General features: G+C 35.4%; 1 protein-coding gene across 1 annotated transcript in view; it reads right to left on the reverse strand.

Annotated features, from left to right (window-relative positions):
* Positions 1-25,305, reverse strand: part of LOC128236588 (kinetochore protein NDC80 homolog) — a 51,946-nt gene that overhangs the window by 26,292 nt on the left and 349 nt on the right. Inside the window, exons 2-8 of the mRNA XM_052951558.1 lie at positions 14,717-14,962; positions 13,572-13,695; positions 12,752-12,838; positions 11,285-11,470; positions 8,867-8,947; positions 4,926-5,019; positions 184-275 (exon numbers count right to left, since the gene is read on the reverse strand). Of these exons, the coding sequence (XP_052807518.1) occupies positions 184-275; positions 4,926-5,019; positions 8,867-8,947; positions 11,285-11,470; positions 12,752-12,838; positions 13,572-13,695; positions 14,717-14,946 (894 nt within the window). The 5' untranslated portion in view covers positions 14,947-14,962. The remainder of the gene's footprint in view (positions 1-183; positions 276-4,925; positions 5,020-8,866; positions 8,948-11,284; positions 11,471-12,751; positions 12,839-13,571; positions 13,696-14,716; positions 14,963-25,305) is intronic.

The raw sequence follows: 25,305 nt of genomic DNA on the forward strand, positions 1-25,305 counted from the left end.
ATAGTACTTAGAAATAGCAAAGTGGCTATAATAAACAATGATTTCAATAGAAGCATGAAAAATTTCGTTTTAAAGCTGAGAGAATATCGACTTTAGTTTCGCCAATAAGCAAGCAGACAGAATTTGTAGGCAATCATACAGAATGCTCCTGTAACCTTGATAATGCATTGCCTACAGACGTACAGTGTCTTGTTCCAGCTGAGTGACCTGTTCCTCCAGGTTTCTGTTTGTCTCCAGAAGGCCGTCTATTCCCCCAGATCCCAGAAACTTCTCCCCTGAAGAGGGCAACATACAACACTCATATATATACAATCAGACCAAAGTTTCTTAATGACACTCTCTCACAAATTTCATATCGGCATCAATTTTTTCATTTTTTTTATATTATATTAATATATAAAATTTTATACTATATATTTTTATTTTATTATGTTTAACTCATTTGACTTAAATGATCAAAACAAAAACAAAACATTTATTTTTTACAAGGATAAAAAATGTTAGCAATATATTTTGGTGCTTTTTTTAACTACTGGTAGGGAATATTTTGCCATGTAGCGGCAGCTTTTAATTGAAAACCCATTTATAAAGGCCAAGTTGTTTTTTTTAGCCACAGACTTGAACCAAAGGCTTTTACTGGTAAACTTGGTCACACCCAGAAGCAGTAAACTGATAGTGAGTTCATACACAAATGGTTACAAGGCAAGACAAGGAGAGAGGTATAAATGTTAGCTCTAAGCTATCTCCTCAATCCTTAATTATTATGTAATGTACGTATTTGCTAAATGTACTTATATAGAATAAATACTGTTTAAGCCAAGGCAAGACATGAAGTTCCAAATAAAGACTAAACATTAATACTTGAAAAATGGCCATCCTTATACTTGATATTATTAGTATGTGTAACAGACTTCCCGAAAGTTGTTGGTCCGACGGACATGACCGGCAAATTTTGATCCGGTCCGATGATTTCTGAACAAAAATCGGTGTGACTGTCTGGCTATTTTTTGTTCCCAGTGACCGGGTTTTAGCATAAAATCCCGGTAACCAGGTTTTAGCATGAGGGCCTTAGAAAAACGTTACACAAGTTTCCATTGGTCGCTTTCGGCATAGTGCCCGTAGAAGAACCAATCGGTGTGCATGTTACATACTGTCAGTCATTTGCGCATCAAACACACAGTGGCTTGATGACAAAGGCTCATTAAAGTCACAATAAATAATTTCAACTAGTCAAAATTATATTTTATACATACTTGAACATGTATATCACCAAAATAATACATTGCCATAAACATAAAACGAGATTTGACAAAATTCAAAAATACCCTATACTGTAATATGAAACAAGTGAAGAATGTTTGCCCGGCGAAAATGTAAACAAAGACCAATTCTCGTTGAAAATTAAAACTTCTTCGTAAGCTACAAACAAAATACCTGGCTCATAGATGCAGTGACCCGTTATATACACGTTAAAACCGGTATTCTTGTCGAGAGAAACAGTATACGACAAAACTGCTTCAAAATGCGAATTATTACAAGCGCTAGCCAGACATTGTTCTGTCAAAATGACGTAGTATCCGGTTCGCCTTAATCGATTAGAGAAAGCGGCCGAAGGGCGGGAACCACCGGAACACTCAACGCTTTTTCGATGGTTCCCGTCCTTCGGCCGCTTTCGCTAATCGATCAAGGCGGACCGGGTACTATGTCATTTTGACAAAACAATGTCTGGCTAGCGCTTGTGATAATTCGCATTTTGAAGCAGTTTCGTCATATACTGTTTCTCTCGACAAGAATACCGGTTTTAACGTGTATATAACGGGTCACTGCATCTATGAGCCAGGAATTTTGTTTGTAGCTTACGAAGAAGTTTTAATTTTCGACGAGAATTGGTCTTTGTTTACATTTTCGCCGGGCAAACATTCTTCACTTGTTTCATATTACAGTATAGGGTATTTTTGAATTTTGTCAAATCTCGTTTAATGTTTATGGCAATGTATTATTTTGGTGATATACATGTTCAAGTATGTATAAAATATAATTTTGGCTAGTTGAAATTATTTATTGTGACTTTAATGAGCCTTTGTCATCAAGCCACTATGATCAAACATGGCTTCTCTAACATTTTACGAATGCTAGTTAAATAAAGAGAAAATTATCAATCGATGAATGCTCTGAAAGGAAAATGAATATGAAACGAAATGTCATGAAATAATTATTTTGCGAAATGGCAAAGAAATAGGAAATGACTCATTATTGACAAAGAAAAGCAAGTAATAACCTGCGATGATGATGGTGAAACTCAAACCTTCAGAAACAGAAAGTTATGGACACTTTGCTGGTAGGCAATTATTACTTCTATCTTAAAAAATAGCTCTACCTTTATAAATAAAAAAAAAATAAATATCATGTACAAGAAAAACTAAATCCATAATAAAGTATAAAAGTGTAATCTAAATTCACCACTGTAATATAATATTTGGCATGTTGTGAAAGGCATTTTATTTGTGATTTTTTATTTTATTTTATTGATAAAAGTTTATTTGTACATCCACTGTCCATGATAAATTTTGTACTTTTAGGCAGAGTCTAGATGTGCCTGCGCATATAATTGAACAGACTACACCAGAACCATTGGCATCACAAGAGGTTGTCACCCTGTCCAACACTGAAAAAGTCCTTACATCAGGCTCTTAAACCCCGATATTGATGAGGAGTGTTTTGAATATCAAGATGAACTTTTGAATTTTGACAGAGTGATGATTTTCATAAGAGACATACTATAAAGCCTTTATAAAGAAATAAGCTGCTATTGATGAATAAAGCAATGTTATTACTTCGTTTTTTGTTCCTTTTGTTTCGGTCTGACAGATTTCCTTTCGGTCTGACAGATTTTTATGTCTTGTCAGACCGAATGTCTGCCACTTTTTTTCAACTTTCGGGAAGTCTGGTGTAATTCAATTAAAAGAAACATTTTCTCACAATTTTCATAAAAAAAAATTTTTAATTTTTATTTTTAAGGTATTGTTATGGCTCTAACTCTATTCAATGCATTTGTAAAACATATAGTATATAAGCACTTATTATAGAAAATCAATTTAAAACTAAATGAGACATCTTTTTGAAAATAGCTTTAACGACATTGAAATAATTAAAATTGACATTTTCATGTGACAGACGTGTCATTAACATTTTCGAATATATATCTTCTTATGCCATGAATTGAATGTCAGACTAATATCATGGAAATCATAATTTCATCTCCAACAAGTGATTTTAGATGAGATAGGAACGTCACAATGGAACAAAACCAGGTTTATAATTTGTACTATCAGGAAATATGGCATATATAAGATTTGGGTATTAAAATATAAAAAGTAACCTTCACCCCTACACCCTATCTACATGAGCTTGGTTTTTACCAATTAAAATCACTGGAAATCATTGGAATGTTGAACAAAAACTGTTTCCAATTTTCTATAATAATTACCTTGGCATTGATCCAATAACTTCAATTCAATCCTAAGGTAAGTCTACTATACACCAACTTTCAACATATAAAGCTATTGAGCAGAAACTGGTTTTCTATACTTAAAGCAGCAGCCACCTTGACCCCAACAACTGCTTGAATAATCCTAACCTACATCTAACATCAGCTCACTAAATAAAATAAAACACTTGATGATATATCATTCCTAACTAAAATAATTAATTAGAAAACATTTTTCTTTTTTTCAGTAACCGTGACCTTGACCTTTATGATCCATCCAAGGTAAATCAACATTTAAGCTTCCTATATTCCAAGTTTCATAGCTTGTATGTTAGTCCTAACTCAAATTATAAACCAGGAACTGTTTTCCTACGTTTAGAAATGGCTTACTTGACTCCACTGACCCATTATCCAACCTCAGTGTACATTTTCACACGACCCATCTTAATACAAAATGTTATTCTTAAATAAGCTCTCATTCTTCATTTGTTATCAATGGCCATGACCTTGACCCTACTGACCAAAATTGCAATCCCATAGTACATCTTCACACGACCTTGCTGTATACCAGTTTCTTAAATATAATTTATTGCAGAACGAAAGTTATTGAGAAGAAACCATTTTTTTAGTTAGAGTGACTTTGACCTTCGAAGACATTATCACCCAACAGTTTCATCTGTATCCATCAATTTCAGCTTAGATTTTTGAGCAAAAAGGATTTTCAGTTAAAGTGGCCTTAGCTCCACAAACTCTAAAATGCAATCCCTGAGTAAGTCTTCACATAATTTTCTTACTACACAGAAAGTTTAATCCCTATACAATGATTCTATCAGAAGTAATTGAGCAGAAACACTTTCGATTTTCACTTAAACTGACCCTAATGACACCTTAACAAATTTTAAAGCATGTCTTCACATAAGTATTATACACAACAACTTTAATCCCTAATTCTAACAAGTCAGTCGGCTATTCAGTTATTCACGTTATTCAGCAGAAATCATTTTTCCTTTATAAGCAACATTGACCTTGAACTTGATCCCACTAAATCCCCAATGTACATCTCCACATTAATTTGCTTTTTACCAAGATTCAACACTATAAATATTCCTTGAAGTTATTAAGTGGAAACCATCTTTTCTATTTTTGATAACAGTGATGCTACATAACAAGTATCAAAGGTCTGGGCCATGTGGTTTGAGAAAAGAAGATTTTCAGTTTGTCCTAAATAAGGCAAGGGTAATTTAAACTTGGTGGAGGACCACTGTATGATGCTACATGCAAAATATCAAGGGACTGGGCCTAGAGGTTTCAGATAAGATGATTTTCAAAGGTTTTTTTTAATAAGTCTATCGGAAACTTGTGACCCCCAGGGCTGGGTTGGTTTTGATCTCTGGGACATGATTTAAACAAACTAGGAAAACCCCCAGATCTTACGTACTGAGAGCGTGCCGTAAATCATTATCTTCTGCATCAAACTCATCATTGCCATCCATGTATGAGTGGTAACCTCGCTCCACATATTGGTATACTATCTGAAATCAAACATGACAGTCTTAAAACTGGTTGTATTAACTCCACAATATTCTGTCAATGGCTGCATTTTCTTCTTCTACAAAAGCATGAATGACAATGACACAACGACATGACTAAGGACACAACGGCAGGACTAAGGACACAATGGCATGACTAAGGACACGATGGCATGACTAAGGACACAATGGCATGACTAAGGACACAATGGCATGACTAAGGACACAATGGCATGACTAAGGACACAATGGCATGGTTAAGGACACAATGGCATGACTAAGGACACAATGGCATGACTAAGGACACAATGGCATGGTTAAGACCACAATGGCATGGCTAAGGACACAATGGCATGACTAAGGACACAATGGCATGGTTAAGACCACAATGGCATGGCTAAGGACACAATGGCATGACTAAGGACACAATGGCATGACTAAGGACACAATGGCATGGTTAAGACCACAATGGCATGGCTAAGGACACAATGGAATGGCATGGCTAAGGACACAATGGCATGACTAAGGACACAATGGCATGACTAAGGACACAATGGCATGACTAAGGACACAATGACATGGCTAAGGACACAATGACATGGCTAAGGACACAATGGCATGACTAAGGACACAATGGCATGGTTAAGACCACAATGGCATGGCTAAGGACACAATGGCATGACTAAGGACACGATGGCATGACTAAGGACACAATGGCATGGCTCAGGACACAATGGCATGGCTAAGGACACGATGGCATGACTAAGGACACAATGACATGACTAAGGACACGATGGCATGACTAAGGACACAATGACATGACTAAGGACACGATGGCATGGCTAAGGACACAATGGCATGACTAAGGACACAATGGCATGACTAAGGACACAATGACATGGCTAAGGACACAATGGCATGACTAAGGACACGATGGCATGACTAAGGACACGATGGCATGACTAAGGACACAATGGCATGGCTAAGGACACGATGGCATGACTAAGGACACAATGGCATGACTAAGGACACGATGGCATGACTAAGGACACAATGGCATGGCTAAGGACACAATGGCATGGCTAAGGACACAATGGCATGGCTAAGGACACAATGGCATGACTAAGGACACAATGGCATGGTTAAGACCACAATGGCATGGCTAAGGACACAATGGCATGACTAAGGACACAATGGCATGACTAAGGACACAATGGCATGGTTAAGACCACAATGGCATGGCTAAGGACATGATGGCATGGCTAAGGACACAATGGCATGACTAAGGACACGATGGCATGGCTAAGGACACGATGGCATGACTAAGGACACAATGGCATGACTAAGGACACGATGGCATGACTAAGGACATGATGGCATGACTAAGGACACAATGGCATGACTAAGGACACAATGGCATGGCTAAGGACACAATGGCATGGCTAAGGACACAATGGCATGGTTAAGGACACGATGGCATGACTAAGGACACAATGGCATGGCTAAGGACACGATGGCATGGCTAAGGACACAATGGCATGACTAAGGACACGATGGCATGACTAAGGACACAATGGCATGACTAAGGACACAATGGCATGACTAAGGACACAATGGCATGACTAAGGACACGATGGCATGACTAAGGACACAATGGCATGACTAAGGACACAATGGCATGACTAAGGACACAATGACATGACTAAGGACACGATGGCATGGCTAAGGACACAATGACATGGCTAAGGACACAATGGCATGGCTAAGGACACGATGGCATGACTAAGGACACAATGACATGGCTAAGGACACAATGGCATGGCTAAGGACACGATGGCATGACTAAGGACACGATAACATACTAAGACCACAATGGCATGGCTAAGGACACAATGGCATGGCCAAGGACACAATGGCATGACTAAGACCGTAATGTCATGACGAAGGACACAATAGCATGACTAAGGACACAATGGCATGGTTAAGGACATAATGGCCTGTTTAATGACACTATGGCCTAATAATGTACACAATGGCCTCATTAAGGACACGAGTGCCTGATTCAGGACATGATGGCCTGATTTTGCAAGCCAAGTGGTAACTACTGTAAAATACAGGGGACGACAACAGAGAGAAAATCCCAATGCTGAAAATCCTAAATATTAAAGTCTAAGTTTTAGACCCCTGTGGAAATTGTTTTGAAGCTATTTATATCAAGGTTTTTAAAAGGTACTTCTTATTATTTTTAATGCAAATGTCTTATGAAGCAAAAGGTTAACATATGTATGATTGCTTTTGAGCTCCTGATCCTGACATCATCCTTTATTCGGGATTTCACCATCCCTTAAAATAAACAAGAGCTGTCACAGTATGTGACGAATGCCCCCGAATGTGACATTGACCTATGAACAAGGTCAGTACATGAAAAGTTGATATTGCCTTTATGTGTCAAATACATATGCAAGTTATTTTAAATTGCTTCTGAACATAAACAAAACACCCATATTTGACAACTTACACTCTTATGTCCTTATTTTCAACATTCCATTGTGAATAAACACTAAGTGTATCTTTCACCTTAGAGGTAGGGACATGGGTCTTGCACGCGACACATCGTCTTGGTATGTCAAACACATGTGGCAAGTTATTTTAAAATCTGTCCATACAAGGGAAAGTTACAGGCCGGACACAACAACCTATACTCTATGTCCTTATATGCAGCAATGCATTGTGAATAAACACAAAGTGTGACCTTGACCTTAGAGGTAGGGACACGGGTCTTGCACGCGACACGTGGTCTTGGTATGTGAAACACATGTGGCAAGTTATTTTTAAAATCTGTCCTTACAAGGGAAAGTTACAGCCCGGACACGAGTTATTGAGCCGGACACACAGACGGACGGAAGGAAGGACGGTGCGATTTTATTATGCCCACCTCGGGGGCATAAAAAAGAACCACAAGTCATGCATTCAGATTTGTTCAAAGTTAGTCTGAGTAATTTAATATTTCATTGAATGTAATAACTAGTATCAAATAAAAAAAATAAAAATGAAATGATAGAAAGTATACTATAACATGTCTAACACCTGATGCACACTTTACTAGAAATCAGTTAACTTTCAGAAATTGAAAGACTTGAATACAAGACTGTCGCAGAGTAAAGGCCAATACTCATCTATTTTTCAGTTGAAAAAGCAGCATAACTCAACACCGATAAAAGTCATTCTGGCAACATTTGTAAATTATGGCCATGGTTAAAGTTTTGCAAACCAACAACTCCACCAAATCTATGACAATATATGCACTTTATTCTTTGATAAACAGATGAGCTAATAAGGAATAGTATCATATCTATGAGAGATTTAAGTAAGATGGGTGTTGAACATCTGTCCTACGTTTGAAATAACTTCTTCCATTCTTGTTAAAACAGCCCCATGGTGTTTACCAAAAATGTTAAAATAAACAAGTTATACATATCAATAAAACAATCATGTTGCCAACAAAAAATACAATAATGACCTAAGACAATATGGCAAACACAGGCGCTTCAAGGAATGTACTGTATTTATACTTATAGCTGATAAAGCCCAACATGCCCTAAAAGACGCGCAGATGGTAGGTTTTTTGTGGTTACTTTGTCTAGGACTTGAACACAGCTTAATCTGACCAAAAATTTGTTAAAATGCAGTTTGTTTCTAGCACAGATGCTGATGTCTTTTACATAACCCGCTGCCTTATTGAACTATGGTAGGTTAAACAAAACTTAAAGAATAAACATAATGTGCCACATGGGGTTAATTTTTACATTTGCCATGCACATCTATTTGAACAAACATGATATATATGTACCTGACTTTCCGGCTTGGTATCAAAGTCATCAGCAGGAAACAGTACAGAGTCAATACTTCCTTCTTGTTGAGTCATGTTCACCTGCAAAACACACCAACATTTCACGATTTATCATGCCATTCGGCAAAACACACCAACATTTCATGATTTATTGCACCATTCTGCAAAACACACCAACATTTCATGATTTATTGCACCATTCTGCAAAACACACCAACATTTCATGATTTATTGCACCATTCTGCAAAACACACCAACATTTTATGATTTATCATGTTATTCCGCAAAACACACCAACATTTCATGATTTATTACGCCATTCTGCAAAACACACCAACATTTCATGATTTATCATGCCATTCTGCAAAACACACCTATATTTCATGATTTATTACGCCATTCTCAGAAAAATATAATTTCAGTTACAAGACAGTTATTAAACCCAGAGCATGGTGTGTCAGCAAAAGATATATATTAAAGAGTTTCACAAACAACCTTCCAAGTTAACCAAAAATAAAAGATGGAGATAGGGAAAAGTTCCGTCATAAGGGAATCCTCTTGGATTTAAATATGATTTAGATGCAAATTTTCAATGCAGCTTTCTGAATAGCACTTTCCATGAGACAGCAAAATTCAAGCTTAGAGGAGTTTACATAGGGCTCTCTGATGTATTGTTGCACAGGAATTAGCTTCAGAGCGTGAAAACAACATAAGCAATGTTCTACTGTTGATAGCAAACAAACAGGAAGCACAGGGATATGGTTTCTAATATACTTTATACACACAGTCCAGAGCTTCCGTTAAAGGAATGCATATTACACCCAAGAAATGGGCTAACACTTACAAAATTGATGCTTTGGAAGTTCAAAAACATAGTTCTTCCAAAGTTGAAGGCTTGGAAGTTGAAAATGATTAAGCCTGTTGTCAATTTTACTTTAATGGTGACATTTTCAGACAGTCTCAAATAACATAAACTATTATAATGTACAGTTGTGAAGTTCGAAAGTTATAGTTGTAAATTATTTATTTTTTAAAATAATAGTCAAAAAATTATGGAACCAATTGTAGTATTTGAGAGGCTTAAACTTCCACATTTCAGTGAAAATCTTCCAATATTGACAGTAAGGAAGTTCATACTTCTAGTTTTAAATTCCAGTGACAGACTGTAAAATATTGTCAGTGACACCTTTTAAATATGGATCACCATTTTGATTCAGTTGATTTTTTTTACATTTTCCCTACAAGTCATAACTGATTTCTGAACATTGCAATAATAAAAAGAGCAGTTTAGTTTCTCCTGTGTGCACTATTTAAACCTTATGTAAAACCATGAAAGTTTTATCGTTCAAAAAACAAGAGCTGTCACAGAGACAGCGCCCTCGACTATTCGGCCGCTTTTCAATGTAAGGATTGAAACGTTTAGGCAAAACATGCATGGATCACTGTTAGATTAGATTTCAATGCAATACATGGTGTGCTGCAATATTAACATAAATGTGGTTCCATGCAAAATTTTAATGAGAATTTCTAAGTCTAATAATAAAGGGCCATTATTTGCAAAATACAGTTATCTAACTTGGTTAAATTCAATTAAGTTGGGTGGTTGAATACCATTGTATAAAGTCTCAAAGCAATACATCAAATAGTTGCTGAGATATTATCCTATGTGTGCTAACATGCAAGACCTTAACCAGAATTTCTAAGTCGCATAATAAAGGGGCGAAAATTATATATTATAAAAGATAGAGTTATCTTACTTGATTAAATAAGAAGGTTAAATAGATGGGAGCCTGTGTGTAAAGTTTCAATGCAATACATGATGTATTCGCTGAGGTATTGACTTAAAAGTGGTTACATGCAAAACCTTAACCAGAATTTCTATGTCGAATAAAAAAGGGGCCATTATTTTAATTTAATGCAAACTGGAGTTATCTTACTTCGTTATTTAAGCAGATGGTTGAGTACCATTGTATAAAGTCTCAATGCAATCCATCAAGTAATTGCTGAGATATTAACCTATGTGTGCTTACATGCAAAACCTTAACCAGAATTTCTAAGTCGAATAATAAAGGCCTATTATTTGCATTATATTCAAATAATTGTTATCTAACTTCATTAATTTAGTATGTAAGATAGTTGGGAATACATATCCAAAGTTTCAATGCAATAACTGATGTATTTACTGAGATAATGACTTAAACGTGCTTACATGCAAAACCTTAACCAAGGTGTGACGCCAACGCTGACGCCGCCGCCGACGCCAGGGTGAGTAGTATAGCTCTCCTTATTCTTCGAATAGTCGAGCTAAAAATATGCACACATAGTACCACAAATGATAAATAAGATAAGCTAATTTATTGAACTTTCCCATCCTAGTGTACATGTATAATATATATATATAATAATGGACCTGCTTACAATAATCAGGTCAGTCAGAAACACAAGAGCTGCCAGGATGGACGGCCACGTGTGGGGACTGCCAATCGCAAACATGGACGTCTTCGAGATCAGATATGGGTAGCCAAGTTGCCGCAGCAGACGAGGAATGGCCTCTTCTGGCTTCTGGGAAACTTTGTACTTGGGTATGATGTAGCCCATGATGAACTGAAAATATCAGTATGATGTGACCAATGGTCAGGTGCTAAAAGAATTTTGATGAAGCAATTGATGAACTTAAAATAAGTATGACAAACAAATGATGGTTTAAAGTAACAAGTATTAATTACCTCAAAGTCTTTTAAATCTACAAAAGTGTTGACATCTTACCTCTATCTGTCTTAAAATCTATAACATCTATCCATAATTAATGTGTCTTAAAATGTATAACATCTATCCATAATGTGTCTTAAAATGTATATCATCTATCCATAATGTGTCTTAAAATGTATAACATCTATCCACAATGTGTCTTAAAATGTATAACATCTATCCACAATGTGTCTTAAAATGTATAACATCTATCCACAATGTGTCTTAAAATGTATAACATCTATCCACAATGTGTCTTAAAATGTATAACATCTATCCACAATGTGTCTTAAAATGTATAACATCTATCCATAATGTGTCTTAAAATGTATAACATCTATCCATAATGTGTCTTAAAATGTATAACATCTATCCATAATGTGTCTTAAAATGTATAACATCTAACCATAATGTGTCTTAAAATGTATAACATCTATCATAATGTGTCTTAAAATGTATAACATCTATCCATAATGTGTCTTAAAATGTATAACATCTATCCATAATGTGTCTTAAAATGTATAACATCTATCCATAATGTGTCTTAAAATGTATAACATCTATCCATAATGTGTCTTAAAATGTATAACATCTATCCATAATGTGTCTTAAAATGTATAACATCTTACCCAAATGTTTAGTCAACTGCAAATACCTTTAATCTACAATAAGGTATCCATCCTCAAGATGGCTTCATTTTTAAACACCATACCCCAATGTGTCCTAATTTTATAACACCTAACCCTATAGTGTATTATATCTTTACCACCTAACCCTATAGTGTATTATATCTATAACACCTAACCCTATAGTGTATTATATCTATACCACCTAACCCTATAGTGTATTATATCTATACCACCTAACCCTATAGTGTATTATATCTATAACACCTAACCCTATAGTGTATTATATCTATAACACCTAACCCTATAGTGTATTATATCTATAACACCTAACCCTATAGTGTATTATATCTATAACACCTAACCCTATAGTGTATTATATCTATAACACCTAACCCTATAGTGTATTATATCTATAACAGCTAACATCAAAGTGCCCAAAATCCATTACAGTATCATTAAACAACTTACCTGTATTTTATTCCAGGTTCTGACATCTATAACACCTTACCTCAAATATTTTGTAGAAGTCCTTTGAAGTCGGGGACTGGAGAACTTTCAAGGTGATGTTATAGGGATACCTGTTGGTCATCAGAAACTGAAAACACAACATAATACAAAAATTCAATACAGCAGGTACATGTACTTCAATCGCTGAATATTGCCACCTAATACCTTTATTCAGGACAGTAAGCAGTGTTGTAAATGCTCCCCTTCTACTGCTAGTATGTAGAAGTAGGGACTTATGTTCAGAACATCAATGATCAGACATTGTCTACAGAGCTTCATGCTTCAATGCTAAATGGTTACAGGTCTAAATGTACTGACAGTTAAATAATAAATTAATGTAGTAAATATCACATACCATATTTAAAACCAATAATGAAACCAATAAATAAGTTTGACTTCACTTCATGTCCAATAAAGCTAATGCTAACACATTAGAAATATTTTTAAGCTGCCTTTTACTTTTTAAAATGATCCTAACCAGGATTGTCGTAATGTTACTGTTCAGATTTTAATATTTGTAATTTATGGCCATTTGACACAAAACAATGGTTTAATATTACAATTTCTTATTTCAATATAATTTCTAAGAAACAGAAACTGTGTAGCATTTCAGACCTCTTCTAATTCAAGCATACTTATTTTCACTGCGTTCACTTATCATTTACCGGTACTGTTTGCTATTTTCAAGAAATACTATTTTATATAATGTAACATTAAATATCATAAACTCTTTCCCCAATACAGAAATTAAAAGAAGGTAAAAAGCATGAGTACAAACAATGCTCACAATAATTTATTCATATCCTATTTGATCATCTCACCTCTAACACCCTTTTCATACATTTCATTGAATAGCCTCTGTCTGATATTGGGCGTGGGTCTTTCGGAGCCCCATTCACTGTTTTCACACCCATCCCACTTTTCCGGGGTGTTGCTGATGACAATCTGTACATAGAAAAATCAAGATAATTGTACTTTTCATGTAAACAGCAGAGATTGAACTTTGCGCAAGCACCAATTGAGCCTAGGCTTGTGAAACGATCTTGATTTTGCAACATGTTATTTATTGTTAATATATATTCTGGTTTGTGGGATATTATCCTGAAATAATGTGAACACAATAGAATTCAGCTTGTTAAAAAATATGTAAAAGTAAGTTTTTGTTTTTGCAACTTTTACGCTTGAACAACATAATTATGACAATTCATCATTATATAAACTGACAGCTCAAGTTTACAAAATAAGCCCGTCTTAATTTTAGAAAACCAACATTAGCGATAAGTGGTCGTATTTTAAGCCAAATTTAGAGAGCAGACACCGTTAATATATTTTATTCCAGGTTATCAAGCTTGTCCAAGATATTATGCTCTTACACATTCTGACTGAGTTCAGTGATGATTGGACAAAGGCTTCTAAAATTTTAGTGTTTTTTTTTTAATAATTAGGGTGATAACTCTTGAGAAAAAAAAGCAATATGGCTGGTTATAAAACCTGTTCGGATGATCTTGTCCGTACACACTCTGACCAAATTTGGTGATGATTGGACAAAAGCTTCTAAAGTAATAGATCGAACAAGATAAGTTTTAAGGAATTTCTACAATAACAGGGCGATAGCACAGTGACCTGAGCCATAGGATGACAATCAAAATTGTTCAAGACATTATGCACAAACATTCTGATTAAATTTTATGATGATTGGACAAAGGCTTCTTAAGTTTTTTGATCGAATAAAATACTGGATGCCACCCATCTGTGTATGCCGCAGGTAAAAACAATAATTCCATTCTATGAATGAGTATATAAACAGTTCTACTGAAGTACGAAATAGAGGTGTTTTTGGTCATGAGACGGTGTCTAAAAATGATGAATTGGTTAATTGGCAGAACTTATTTTAAACAAAAATTGGAAAATCAATTATGACAAAAGCTGATAGCTAATAGAATCAGTCCATTTAGCTTTTGATTACCTGTTTTTCTGTTTTGGCAGCCCAAATGTAGGAATTGAGACGCTTGGTCGTTTTCTTGACCCAGTTATTGATGGTCGGCCAGTGAAAGACAGTCGATTGCCTGACAATGAACGGCCGCCACTGGTCGATGTTCTCTTTCCTGGTGCCATACTGCGTGATCTACCATTGTCTTCATTTCTGACCCTTAAAGGGCCAAGTGACATCCTCTCCGAAGAGGACGCTCGTCGCATGACTAATTAGAATTTACTGAAATGACATGACAAAATCATCAATGATAAATCCTCCATTGATACAAATGCAGTGTACATACATCATGGCTATGCTCTATTGTGCAAAATCTAATTGATTATAACCTTGAGCCGCCCAATTACTGCCTTGAGTTCGATTACTTCCCTGAGCCTGATAACTACCTTCAGTCTGTTTACTACCTTAAGTCTGATTACTACATTGAGCCCAATTACTACCTTTAGCCCAAAAAATACCTTGAGCCCGAATACTACCTTGAGCCCAATTACTTCCTTCAGTCTGATAACTACCTTGAGTCTAATTCTACCTTGAGCCCGATTTCTACCAAGAGTTTGCTTACTACATTGAGCCCAATTACTGCCTTGAGTCTGATTACTACCTTAAGTCTGATTACTACCTTAAGTCTGATTACTACATTGAGCCCAATTACTACCTTTAGCCCAAAAAATACCTTGAGCCCGAATACTACCTTGAGCCCGATTACTTCCTTCAGTCTGATAACTACCTTGAGTCTAATTCTACCTCGAGCCTGATTTCTACCATGAGTTTGATTACTACCTTGAGTTTGATTACTACCTTGAGTTTGATTACTACCTTGAGTCTAATTACTACATTGAGCCCAATTATGTCTTGAGCCTGTTTACTACCTTGAGTCTGGTTACTACATTGAGCCCAATTACTGCCTTGAGTCTGTTTACTACCTTAAGTCTGATTACTACCAAGAACCTGTTTACTACCTTAAGTCTGATTACTACCTAGAGCCTGTTTACTACCTTAAGTCTGATTACTACCTAGAGCCTGTTTACTACCTTAAGTCTGATTACTACCTAGAGCCTGTTTACTACCTTAAGTCTGATTACTACCTAGACCCTGTTTACTTCCTTGAGCCCAATTAATACCTTGAGTCCAATTAATACCTTGAGCCCAATTAATACCTTGAGCCCAATTAATACCTTGAGTCCAATTAATACCTTTAATACCTTGAGTCCAATTAATACCAATAATACCTTGAGTCCAATTAATACCTTTAATACCTTGAGTCCAATTGATACCTTGAGTCCAATTAATACCTTGAGTCCAATTAATACCTTGAGCCAGATTAATACCTTGAGTCCAATAACTACCTTGAGCCTGTTTACTACCTTAAGTCTGATTACTACCGGTCAAGTCAAGTCAAGTCAACACATTTATTCACTCAAATTCATGCACAACATGAAAAAATTGAGGTAATTGATAAAGACAATACATTTCAGAGGCTCAAATTGAGGATTCAAAGACATAACATACATTCAAATAAATCAAATATTTAAAGACCAGATAGTCCCGTTTAACAGGATAAATATTGCACATGGATCATTGGATTCAAGCAGTGTTTACGAAACTTTATGAGTTATAAAATGGGTTAAGTACAATGGGAGAGTCAACTAATATTATGCAGAAAGTCTACGATAAATAAGATCAGTAATGTTTAACGAAGTTGTTTAAGAATAACAGATACCATTTTACACAGGTTCAAAAATTCCTTTTTATTAGTTGTGTTTACCAACTGTTCAAGTTTATATATGTTTGGATGTCTGTTAAATTATGGTTTTATATACTGCTTACGCTCGTTATCAAAAATGTTACACTCGAATAAAAAATGGAATTCATCCCCTATTTTGTTACATGTTTGGCATTTTCTTTCATTGACTGGAGTTCTATTCCAATTGCCCGTTTCTATTGGTAGTCTGTGGTTTCTTGTTCTAAACTTGATAAGTGGATATAATAATGATTTGGGTGTTGAATGAAGATACTTTTCATAGCCAAATGACGTTTTGAAGATTTTATAAAATTGACTGTTGCTAGCATTTTCAATAAGGGAGTACCACGATGTTAAGAATAGATCTTTCAGCTTGCGCTTAACCGCAAGTTTAAGCCATTTAGGATTTACATCTTGTTGATATTCCCAAGTTCCTATAAATCCACACTTTGTTAGTATTGACTTTATTTTGAAGCACCATTGATATCGTGTTCTTATTATGTCTGGAGGTAAAGTCTGAACTATTTTGTATATGCATTTATATATCATCGATGCTAGTTTACTATTATTATTATTATTATCAGTATTATTATTATTATTATTATTATTATTATTATTATTATTACACAAACGTATGACATCATTTTCTCTTCTATATCTATCGCTACTGGTGTTGTTCCAGTTTTGCCATAAACCATATAATTAGGAGTTGAACTTTTTAATTTTAGAATATACTTTAAAAAATTCAGCTGAACTCTTTCTATAATATCAAGATTTCCGTAACCCCAGATTTCTGCGCCGTAAAGTAAAATTGGTTTAACTGTTTTATTGAATAACTCTATTTGAAGATCGATCGGAAGATTGAGTCTATTAGAGTTTCTGAGGAGGCTATAAGTTGCTCTAGTTGCCTGCGATGCAACATGTATTTTGTTTTTATAGAGAACCTGTTCTACTACACAACACAACTAGGTATTTATATTCCTTCACTATATCAATCGGCTGATTGTTTAGTGAAAAAAATAAATTTGGTTGTCGGCCTTTTGAGAAAATTAGTATTTTAGATTTTGTTGTATTGATTTTTAGTTTCCAGTCAGTGCAGTAATAAGAATAGGCATCGAGAGCATTTTGCAGGTCACGTGCCGTTTCTGCCATTATAACTGTGTCATCTGCATATAACAGAATAAAAAGCTTCAGGAACTGGGGAAGTTCATTGTCCTCATTTAGTCGTATTGAAATTCCGTTTACGGTTGGCTTTGACTGCAAGTATTCAGGTAGATCATTAAGAAATAATGTAAATAAAAGAAGTGAAAGATTTTCTCCTTGCCTGACTCCTATATTGGAAGGAAAATAATTAAAGTATTTTGCAGTAGATGAAGAGAACACACATGATTTGATATTATTATACATATTAGTTATGATCTCCATACTTTGTCAAAGGCTTGTTTAAGGTCAATAAATGCACAAAATAACTTCTTTTTGTGGTGATTCATGTGTGACCTAGACCCTGTTTACTACCTTGAGCCCAATTAATACCTTGAGTCCAATTAATACCTTGAGTCCAATTAATACCTTGAGCCCAATTAATACCTTGAGTCCAATTAATACCTTGAGTCCAATTAATACCTTGAGTCCAATTAATACCTTGAGCCCAATTAATACCTTGAGCCCAATTAATTCCTTGAGCCCAATTACTACCTAGAGCCTGTTTACTACCTTGAGTCCAATTAATACCTGGAGCCCAATTAATACCTTGAGTCCAATTAATACCTTGAGCCCAATTAATACCTTGAGTCCAATTAATACCTTGAGTCCAATTAATACCTTGAGCCCAATTAATACCTTGAGCCCAATTCATACCTTGAGCCCAATAATAATACCTTGAGTCCAATTAATTCCTTGAGTCCAATTAATACCTGGAGCCCAATTAATACCTTGAGTCCAATTAATACCTTGAGTCCAATCAATACCTTGAGTATGATTCCTAACTTGAGTCCAATTACAACCTTCAGTCTGATAACTTACTTGAGTCTGATAACTGCCTTGAGCCAGATAACTACCTTGAGTCTGATGACTACCTTGAGTCTGATTACTACCTCGAGTCTGATTACTGCCTTGAGTCTGATTACTGCCTTGAGTCTGATTACTGCCTTGAGCCAGATTACTACATTGAGCTCGATTACTACCTTGAATCCAATTACTACATTGAGTCTGATTACTACCCTGAGTCTGATTACTACCTTGAGTCCGATTACTACCTTGAATCCAATTACTACATTGAGTCTGATTACTACCCTGAGTCTGATTACTACCTTGAGTCCGATTACTACATTGAGCCCGATTACTACCTTGAGTCCGATTACTACCTTGAGTCTGATTACTACATTGAGCCCGATTACTACCTTGAATCCAATTACTACATTGAGTCTGATTACTACCCTGAGTCCGATTACTACCTTGAGTCCGATTACTACATTGAGCCCGATCACTACATTGAGCTCGATTACTACCTTGAATCCAATTACTACATTGAGTCTGATTACTACCCTGAGTCTGATTACTACCTTGAGTCCGATTACTACCTTGAGTCTGATTACTACATTGAGTCCGAGTACTACCTTGAGTCTGATTACTACATTGAGCCTGATTACTACCTTGAGTCTGATTACTACATTGAGCCTGATTACTACCTTGAGTCTGATTACTACATTGAGCCCGATTACTACCTTGAGTCTGATTACTACATTGAGTCCGATTACTACCTTGAGCCTGATCTACCTTGAGTTCAAGGTAGTAATCAGACTCAAGGTAATAGAGTCCAATTACTACATTGAGCCTGATTACCACCTTGAGTCTGATTACCACCTTGAGTCTGATTACCACCTTGAGTCTGATTACCACCTTGAGTCTGATTACCACCTTGAGTCTGATTACTACATTGAGCCCGATTACTACATTGAGCCCGATTACTACCTTGAATCCAATTACTACATTGAGCCCGATTACTACCTTGAGTCTGATTACTACCTTGAGTCTGATTACTACCTTGAGTCCGATTACTACATTGAGCCGGATTACTACCTTGAATCCAATTACTACATTGAGCCTGATTACCACCTTGAGTCTGATTACCACATTGAGCCTGATTACTACCTTGAGTCTGATTACTACATTGAGTCCGATTACTACATTGAGTCCAATCTACCTTGAGTTCAAGGTAGTAATCGGACTCAAGGTAGTAGAGTCCAATTACTACATTGAGCCTGATTACCACCTTGAGCCTGATTACCACCTTGAGTCTGATATCCACCTTGAGTCTGATTACTACATTGAGTCTGATTACTACCTTGAGTCCGATTACTACATTGAGCCGGATTACTACCTTGAGTCCAATTACTACATTGAGCCCGATTACTACCTTGAGTCTGATTACTACATTGAGTCTGATTACTACCTTGAGTCTAATTACTACATTGAGTCCGATTACTACATTGAGTCCAATCTACCTTGAGTTCAAGGTAGTAATCGGACTCAAGGTAGTAGAGTCCAATTACTACATTGAGCCTGATTACCACCTTGAGCCTGATTACCACCTTGAGTCTGATTACCACCTTGAGTCTGATTACCACCTTGAGTCTGATTACCACCTTGAGTCTGATTACTACCTTGAGTCTGATTACTACCTTGAGTCTGATTACTACCTTGAATCCAATTACTACCTTGAGTCTGATTACTACCTTGAGTCTGATTACTACCTTGAGTCTGATTACTACCTTGAGTCTGATTACTACCTTGAGTCTGATTACTACCTTGAGTCTGATTACTACCTTGAGTCTGATTACTACCTTGAGTCTGATTACTACCTTGAGTCTGATTACTACCTTGAATCCAATTACTACCTTGAGTCTGATTACTACCTTGAGTCTGATTACTACCTTGAATCCAATTACTACCTTGAGTCTGATTACTACCTTGAGTCTGATTACTACCTTGAATCCAATTACTACCTTGAGTCTGATTACTACCTTGAATCCAATTACTACCTTGAGTCTGATTACTACCTTGAGTCTGATTACTACATTGAGTCTGATTACTACCTTGAGTCTAATTACTACATTGAGTCCGATTACTTCCTTGAGTCCAATTACTTCAGTACACTCAACGAGTTAGACCCACTCTCTGTTTCCCTCCGCGGATTTTTGCTATCATGGCCAACACAATGAATTTATCGACTGTCCGTGTTCCTCCGAGTTTGAATTTAAGGCCCTCGGAGGGTGATCAGTCGACCGAAGAATAACAAACTCGGCTTTCCTCGGAGGGGTTAACTCCGCGAAACGCTGCAGACACTTGAACCTCTTCATTGTTTCGTAATTGGCGTTTTCAGTGTTGAGTCTGCGCAATTTGTCTGATAATGTTAAAATTGTATCATGAACTGGTAAAAAAGTTGCATTTTTCTTGTAGTTTAGTCTTTTACCTTTCTTGCAGTGTAAAAATTATGGCATTTCGTCAAATATTTTAGGAAATATTTGACCTTGTTCAGGGCAACTGTGGTTATGGGTATTTCTGGACATGGGAACCTCGTCTATTTTATTTATATATACATGTAGTATACCAGGGCTTTTTCTGCCCAATTTGGGAAAAAGACCCTAGACATTTTGGGAAATTTTGCGTCGTGAAAATGTCGAAATTTTACAGTTAAAAAAAAAGCTATCTAGTCTCCAGCGAATTAGGAAATGGTTTTATATTAGTTTATTTCCCTTTAAAAGACCCAAAATGGCTGAAATATAAATCCTTGGGTGTAAATATCTATTGCAATAAATCTATCATGACAGATAATATTTCATATAGATATCTGAATGTGACGAAAATCAATGATTTCCGAATTTAATTATCAAAAAAAATGTACATCACATACTTGATATGATGTTGAAAATGATCCAGTACATGTTCAGACTTTCTAAAAAAAAAATTTTTTTTTTTTTTTTTAATTATGATTGGGATTTTTTTCTGAAGATTGGGAAAAATATCTTATATTTTGCTTTGGGAATGGGTCCGATAGTCGGACCCGTGGGTACTATAGAAAAAGCCCTTTGTACATATAAAGTCGATCGCAGTGGTCGAAATTAGCACAAGCCCTGCACTGGTTAAATATCTTTCGGGCTTGCTCAAATTCTGAATTTTATATAGCAGGGCTTGTTCAAATATTTGATGCCAAGCAATAGTATAATAATTTGGGCTTGTTGATCCAAAAGTCTAATTTCCATGACTGCGATCGGCCCGTATTTCACTGTATTGTAGTTCATATCCAGTTTTATGACGTCAGCTGTCCATATCATATTTTTGGCCAGTCCGGACCTCGCCAAAAATATAACATGGACTGCTGACGTCATACAACTGCTAAGTGCGGCAAGCTATTTTTACAAAGGTAAATTTTTTGTCGCAAGTTAACATAATTAGCTTTGTTCAATTAAACACATCTTTTTAAAAATGTAAAATGGTGAATTTTATTGAAATGTCATTTTATCAATCTTAATTTTTTTCGTTAATTTTTTAACATTATTCATGGTATGAAGTAGCCACAATAATGCGCGTTTAGGAAACATTTTTTTTAACATTAGGATATTCATTTTGTTCCCTAAGTAACACAAGTCGAATGGTTCATACTAATGTAAATATATTCTCCAAAATATTTAACACTGCATTGTTAAATAAAAACACAAAAGTTACATATAAATTATTTTTAGCCAAAACCTAAGTGTTTTAGCCAGAAATGAAAAAGGGCAGGGTGGGCCCAAAAAGGGGCAGGGTTCTTTGAAGGGGAAAAAATGCACACTATATATGCTTTGTACTGTTGAAAAACGGTCCATACCTTATCAAAGTCCATTTTATGGCATGTCCATGCACACCTTGTATAATTTATATCCCTACAGAATATTCTTAATTATTCTCCCTCGTTCATTTTCACTTTAGACACTTTTTAACCATCTTGGGTTGCTGTCACCAGGGCTCTCACTTTGGCTGATTTTTTTTTTGAGAATTGACTTCTACCGGCTGTCAAATAAGGGAGAAGTTGGGATATTTTAAGGAGAAGTGATACTTATTGTAAATATAGTTTATGTCCAAAATGCATCTAAAATGAAATCTGATGTTGGTACGATCATGATAGGGTATGAATGTCACATTCAGCTTTGCTTTTACTTACTCTTCTTTTGTTAAATAATTTTTAATATGCTGACATTTTAAAACCAAATTACATATAAAATCTCTGTCCTTCATGAAAAAACTCACTAATACTTAATAGAACATTGAGAAATAAACTCTGAAAATTGTTCTGACAAAATGGCGGTCTCGCGAATGTTCAACTTTTGGACATCGTACAAATGTGGAAAAATACTGTGAGTAAATACTACATACAGCAAAAAAAAAAGTTTTGTGGTAACCATTTTTATCACAAAAAAAATCAAAGATTTGTCAATAAGTCATGTATTTGATTTTCTTAGTGCCAACTTGCCATAACAATGACCGTCTGCTTCAAAAGAAACAATGTTTCAAAAGGTGTGCCTCTTTAAACAATTCAAGTATCAATTGTTTTTGTTGTATTATAAATTAACATTCCTTCTATTGAATTTTAATGTACTTTAATCATTTGACCAGTGTCTTCTCTATGTACATTCTGATTGGTTGACGTTCAATAACTCAGCCTACTTGCAATGTTTCTAAAATTGGATGATACACGACCCAATTAATTGAAGAAGTAGATTACCGATTATAATTTTTAAACTGCAGTTTTGATGTGTCATAATGAACAACAATTAGCACCCTGATTAGCGTAAATTACCGTTAATCCGACCCGTTGTGGAAGGTTGTGTACCTTATCATGCACTGATCTGTGACAGATTAGGAGAAGGGGACATTGACCAATGAAACACTTTTAGGGCGTAACTTTGTGATAAACAACGATCTGAATGGCCAGAAGGGTGCAAGAGGGAAAATATGACAGGTTGTGTAAAAAGGAGCAATGGGCGGGATCAAATAAGCTAAAATACTATACCTTTCAGGCTTTCTCTTATTACATTAAGTGTTTGATAAAACACTAATTCAGATTGACTTCTTTCAACAAAGCATCATCAACTATCTAGCAGGTGCCCGCTATCTTTCCGCTCAATATACTTAGCGCTGGGATCTGTCATTCTTGGCTAGGAAAACTACAAGGGAGATATGGATGCGAAGAGTCGCCAAAGCAAAAATTGTCAATGACTCTGAAGCGGCTAATACTAAACTGCTGACCGATTAGCTGACCATATAGAAATAGAAGAGAGTTGCTGACCAATTGCTGACCATATAGACAAAGAAGGAAAACAAATGAAAAAAAAAGTTTTGATATTTAAGATTTTTCAAGACATATAATGTTAAATTTATTTTATATACTCCTTATAGTGTAAGAATAGACGGATGTTTGTCGGGTTTTTTTGGGGGGAAATTGCATTTCAATGAAATGAATTGAGTTGTTTTTAACTGGTTTGTTGAAAATATGTGAAATATATCACGGTTTTAATTACGATGTACAGTACAATTATTTGAAAGCAATATTTTTAATTGTTAATGTAGCTTTAAATGTTAGCTTCATTACCTGTGAAAAACTATCTGCACTACATCTCTATCATTGAGTCATAGTTAGCGCATATAAAATAATTTAAAAAGACAACTATAAGTTTCATTGTTATTACATAACAAATTTATTAAGTATTTAGTCAAAAACTTAACAATGTATCATAGTCCATTTTCCTTATATGTTAATTGGTCAGCTAAAAATTTGGTCAGTAACTTTTTAATATCGAGTTTCCCTATACGTTACATTGGTCAGCTAAGAATTTGGTCAGTAACTTTTCAATATCGAGTTTTCCTATACGTTACATTGGTCAGCACTATGCAGTGAACCGCGAAGTTGACTAACCATATAGAAACAGTACAACTTTCCAATATCGGGTTTCCTTATACGTAACGTATAAGGAAACCCGATATTGGAAAGTTGTACTGTTTCTATATAACGTATAAGGAAACCCGATATTGGAAAGTTGTACTGTTTCTATATGGTTAGTCAACTTCGTCAGCTAAGCTGGTCATAAATTGGTCCGCTAAGAAATTGGTCAGTAACTTTTCAATATCGAGTTTTCCTATACGTTACATTGGTCAGCTAAGATTTAAGAGCTCCTCTCTATCATTGAGTAATAGTTAACGACATATAAAATAAGTTAAAAAGACAACTATAAGTTTCGATGTTATAATAACAAAATCAATTTGATAATAATTAGTCTGATACAAGTCCGTAACTCGTATTACTTTTTCATTTATCAACAATTATCAGGCCATAAATCGGGTTAAAGGTAAAAGTACTTGTCAATGACATATTGCTTACATAATAAGTTTATTAAGTATTTAGTCAAAAATTTATGGACTTGGACTGAAGGGCCACATTTACAAAAAAAATTAACATTATCAAGGGACTGAAGGGCCATATTTTAGTGACAAAGTATGTGTTGAACACCTGTAGTCTGATGTGAAAATGAACAAGGAAGAAAAATTAAGAGTATTTTGTTGGGATATTACTTTAATGTATGCATGAAAATGCATGCACTTTTTGAATTTGATAAGGTACATGGCCGTTTTACAACAATACAGAGCAAATATTGTGCACATTTTTTTTCCTATTTAGAAAGCACCCTGCCTCTTTTTAGGCCCATCCTGCCCTGTTTAGGCCCACCCTGCCCTTTTTAATTTCTGGCTAAAACACTAGTAATATAAAGCACGTTTGCTGAAGTTCTTAAGC

The sequence above is a fragment of the Mya arenaria genome, chromosome 6 (genome assembly GCF_026914265.1).
Source record: "Mya arenaria isolate MELC-2E11 chromosome 6, ASM2691426v1".
NCBI lineage: Eukaryota > Metazoa > Mollusca > Bivalvia > Myida > Myidae > Mya > Mya arenaria.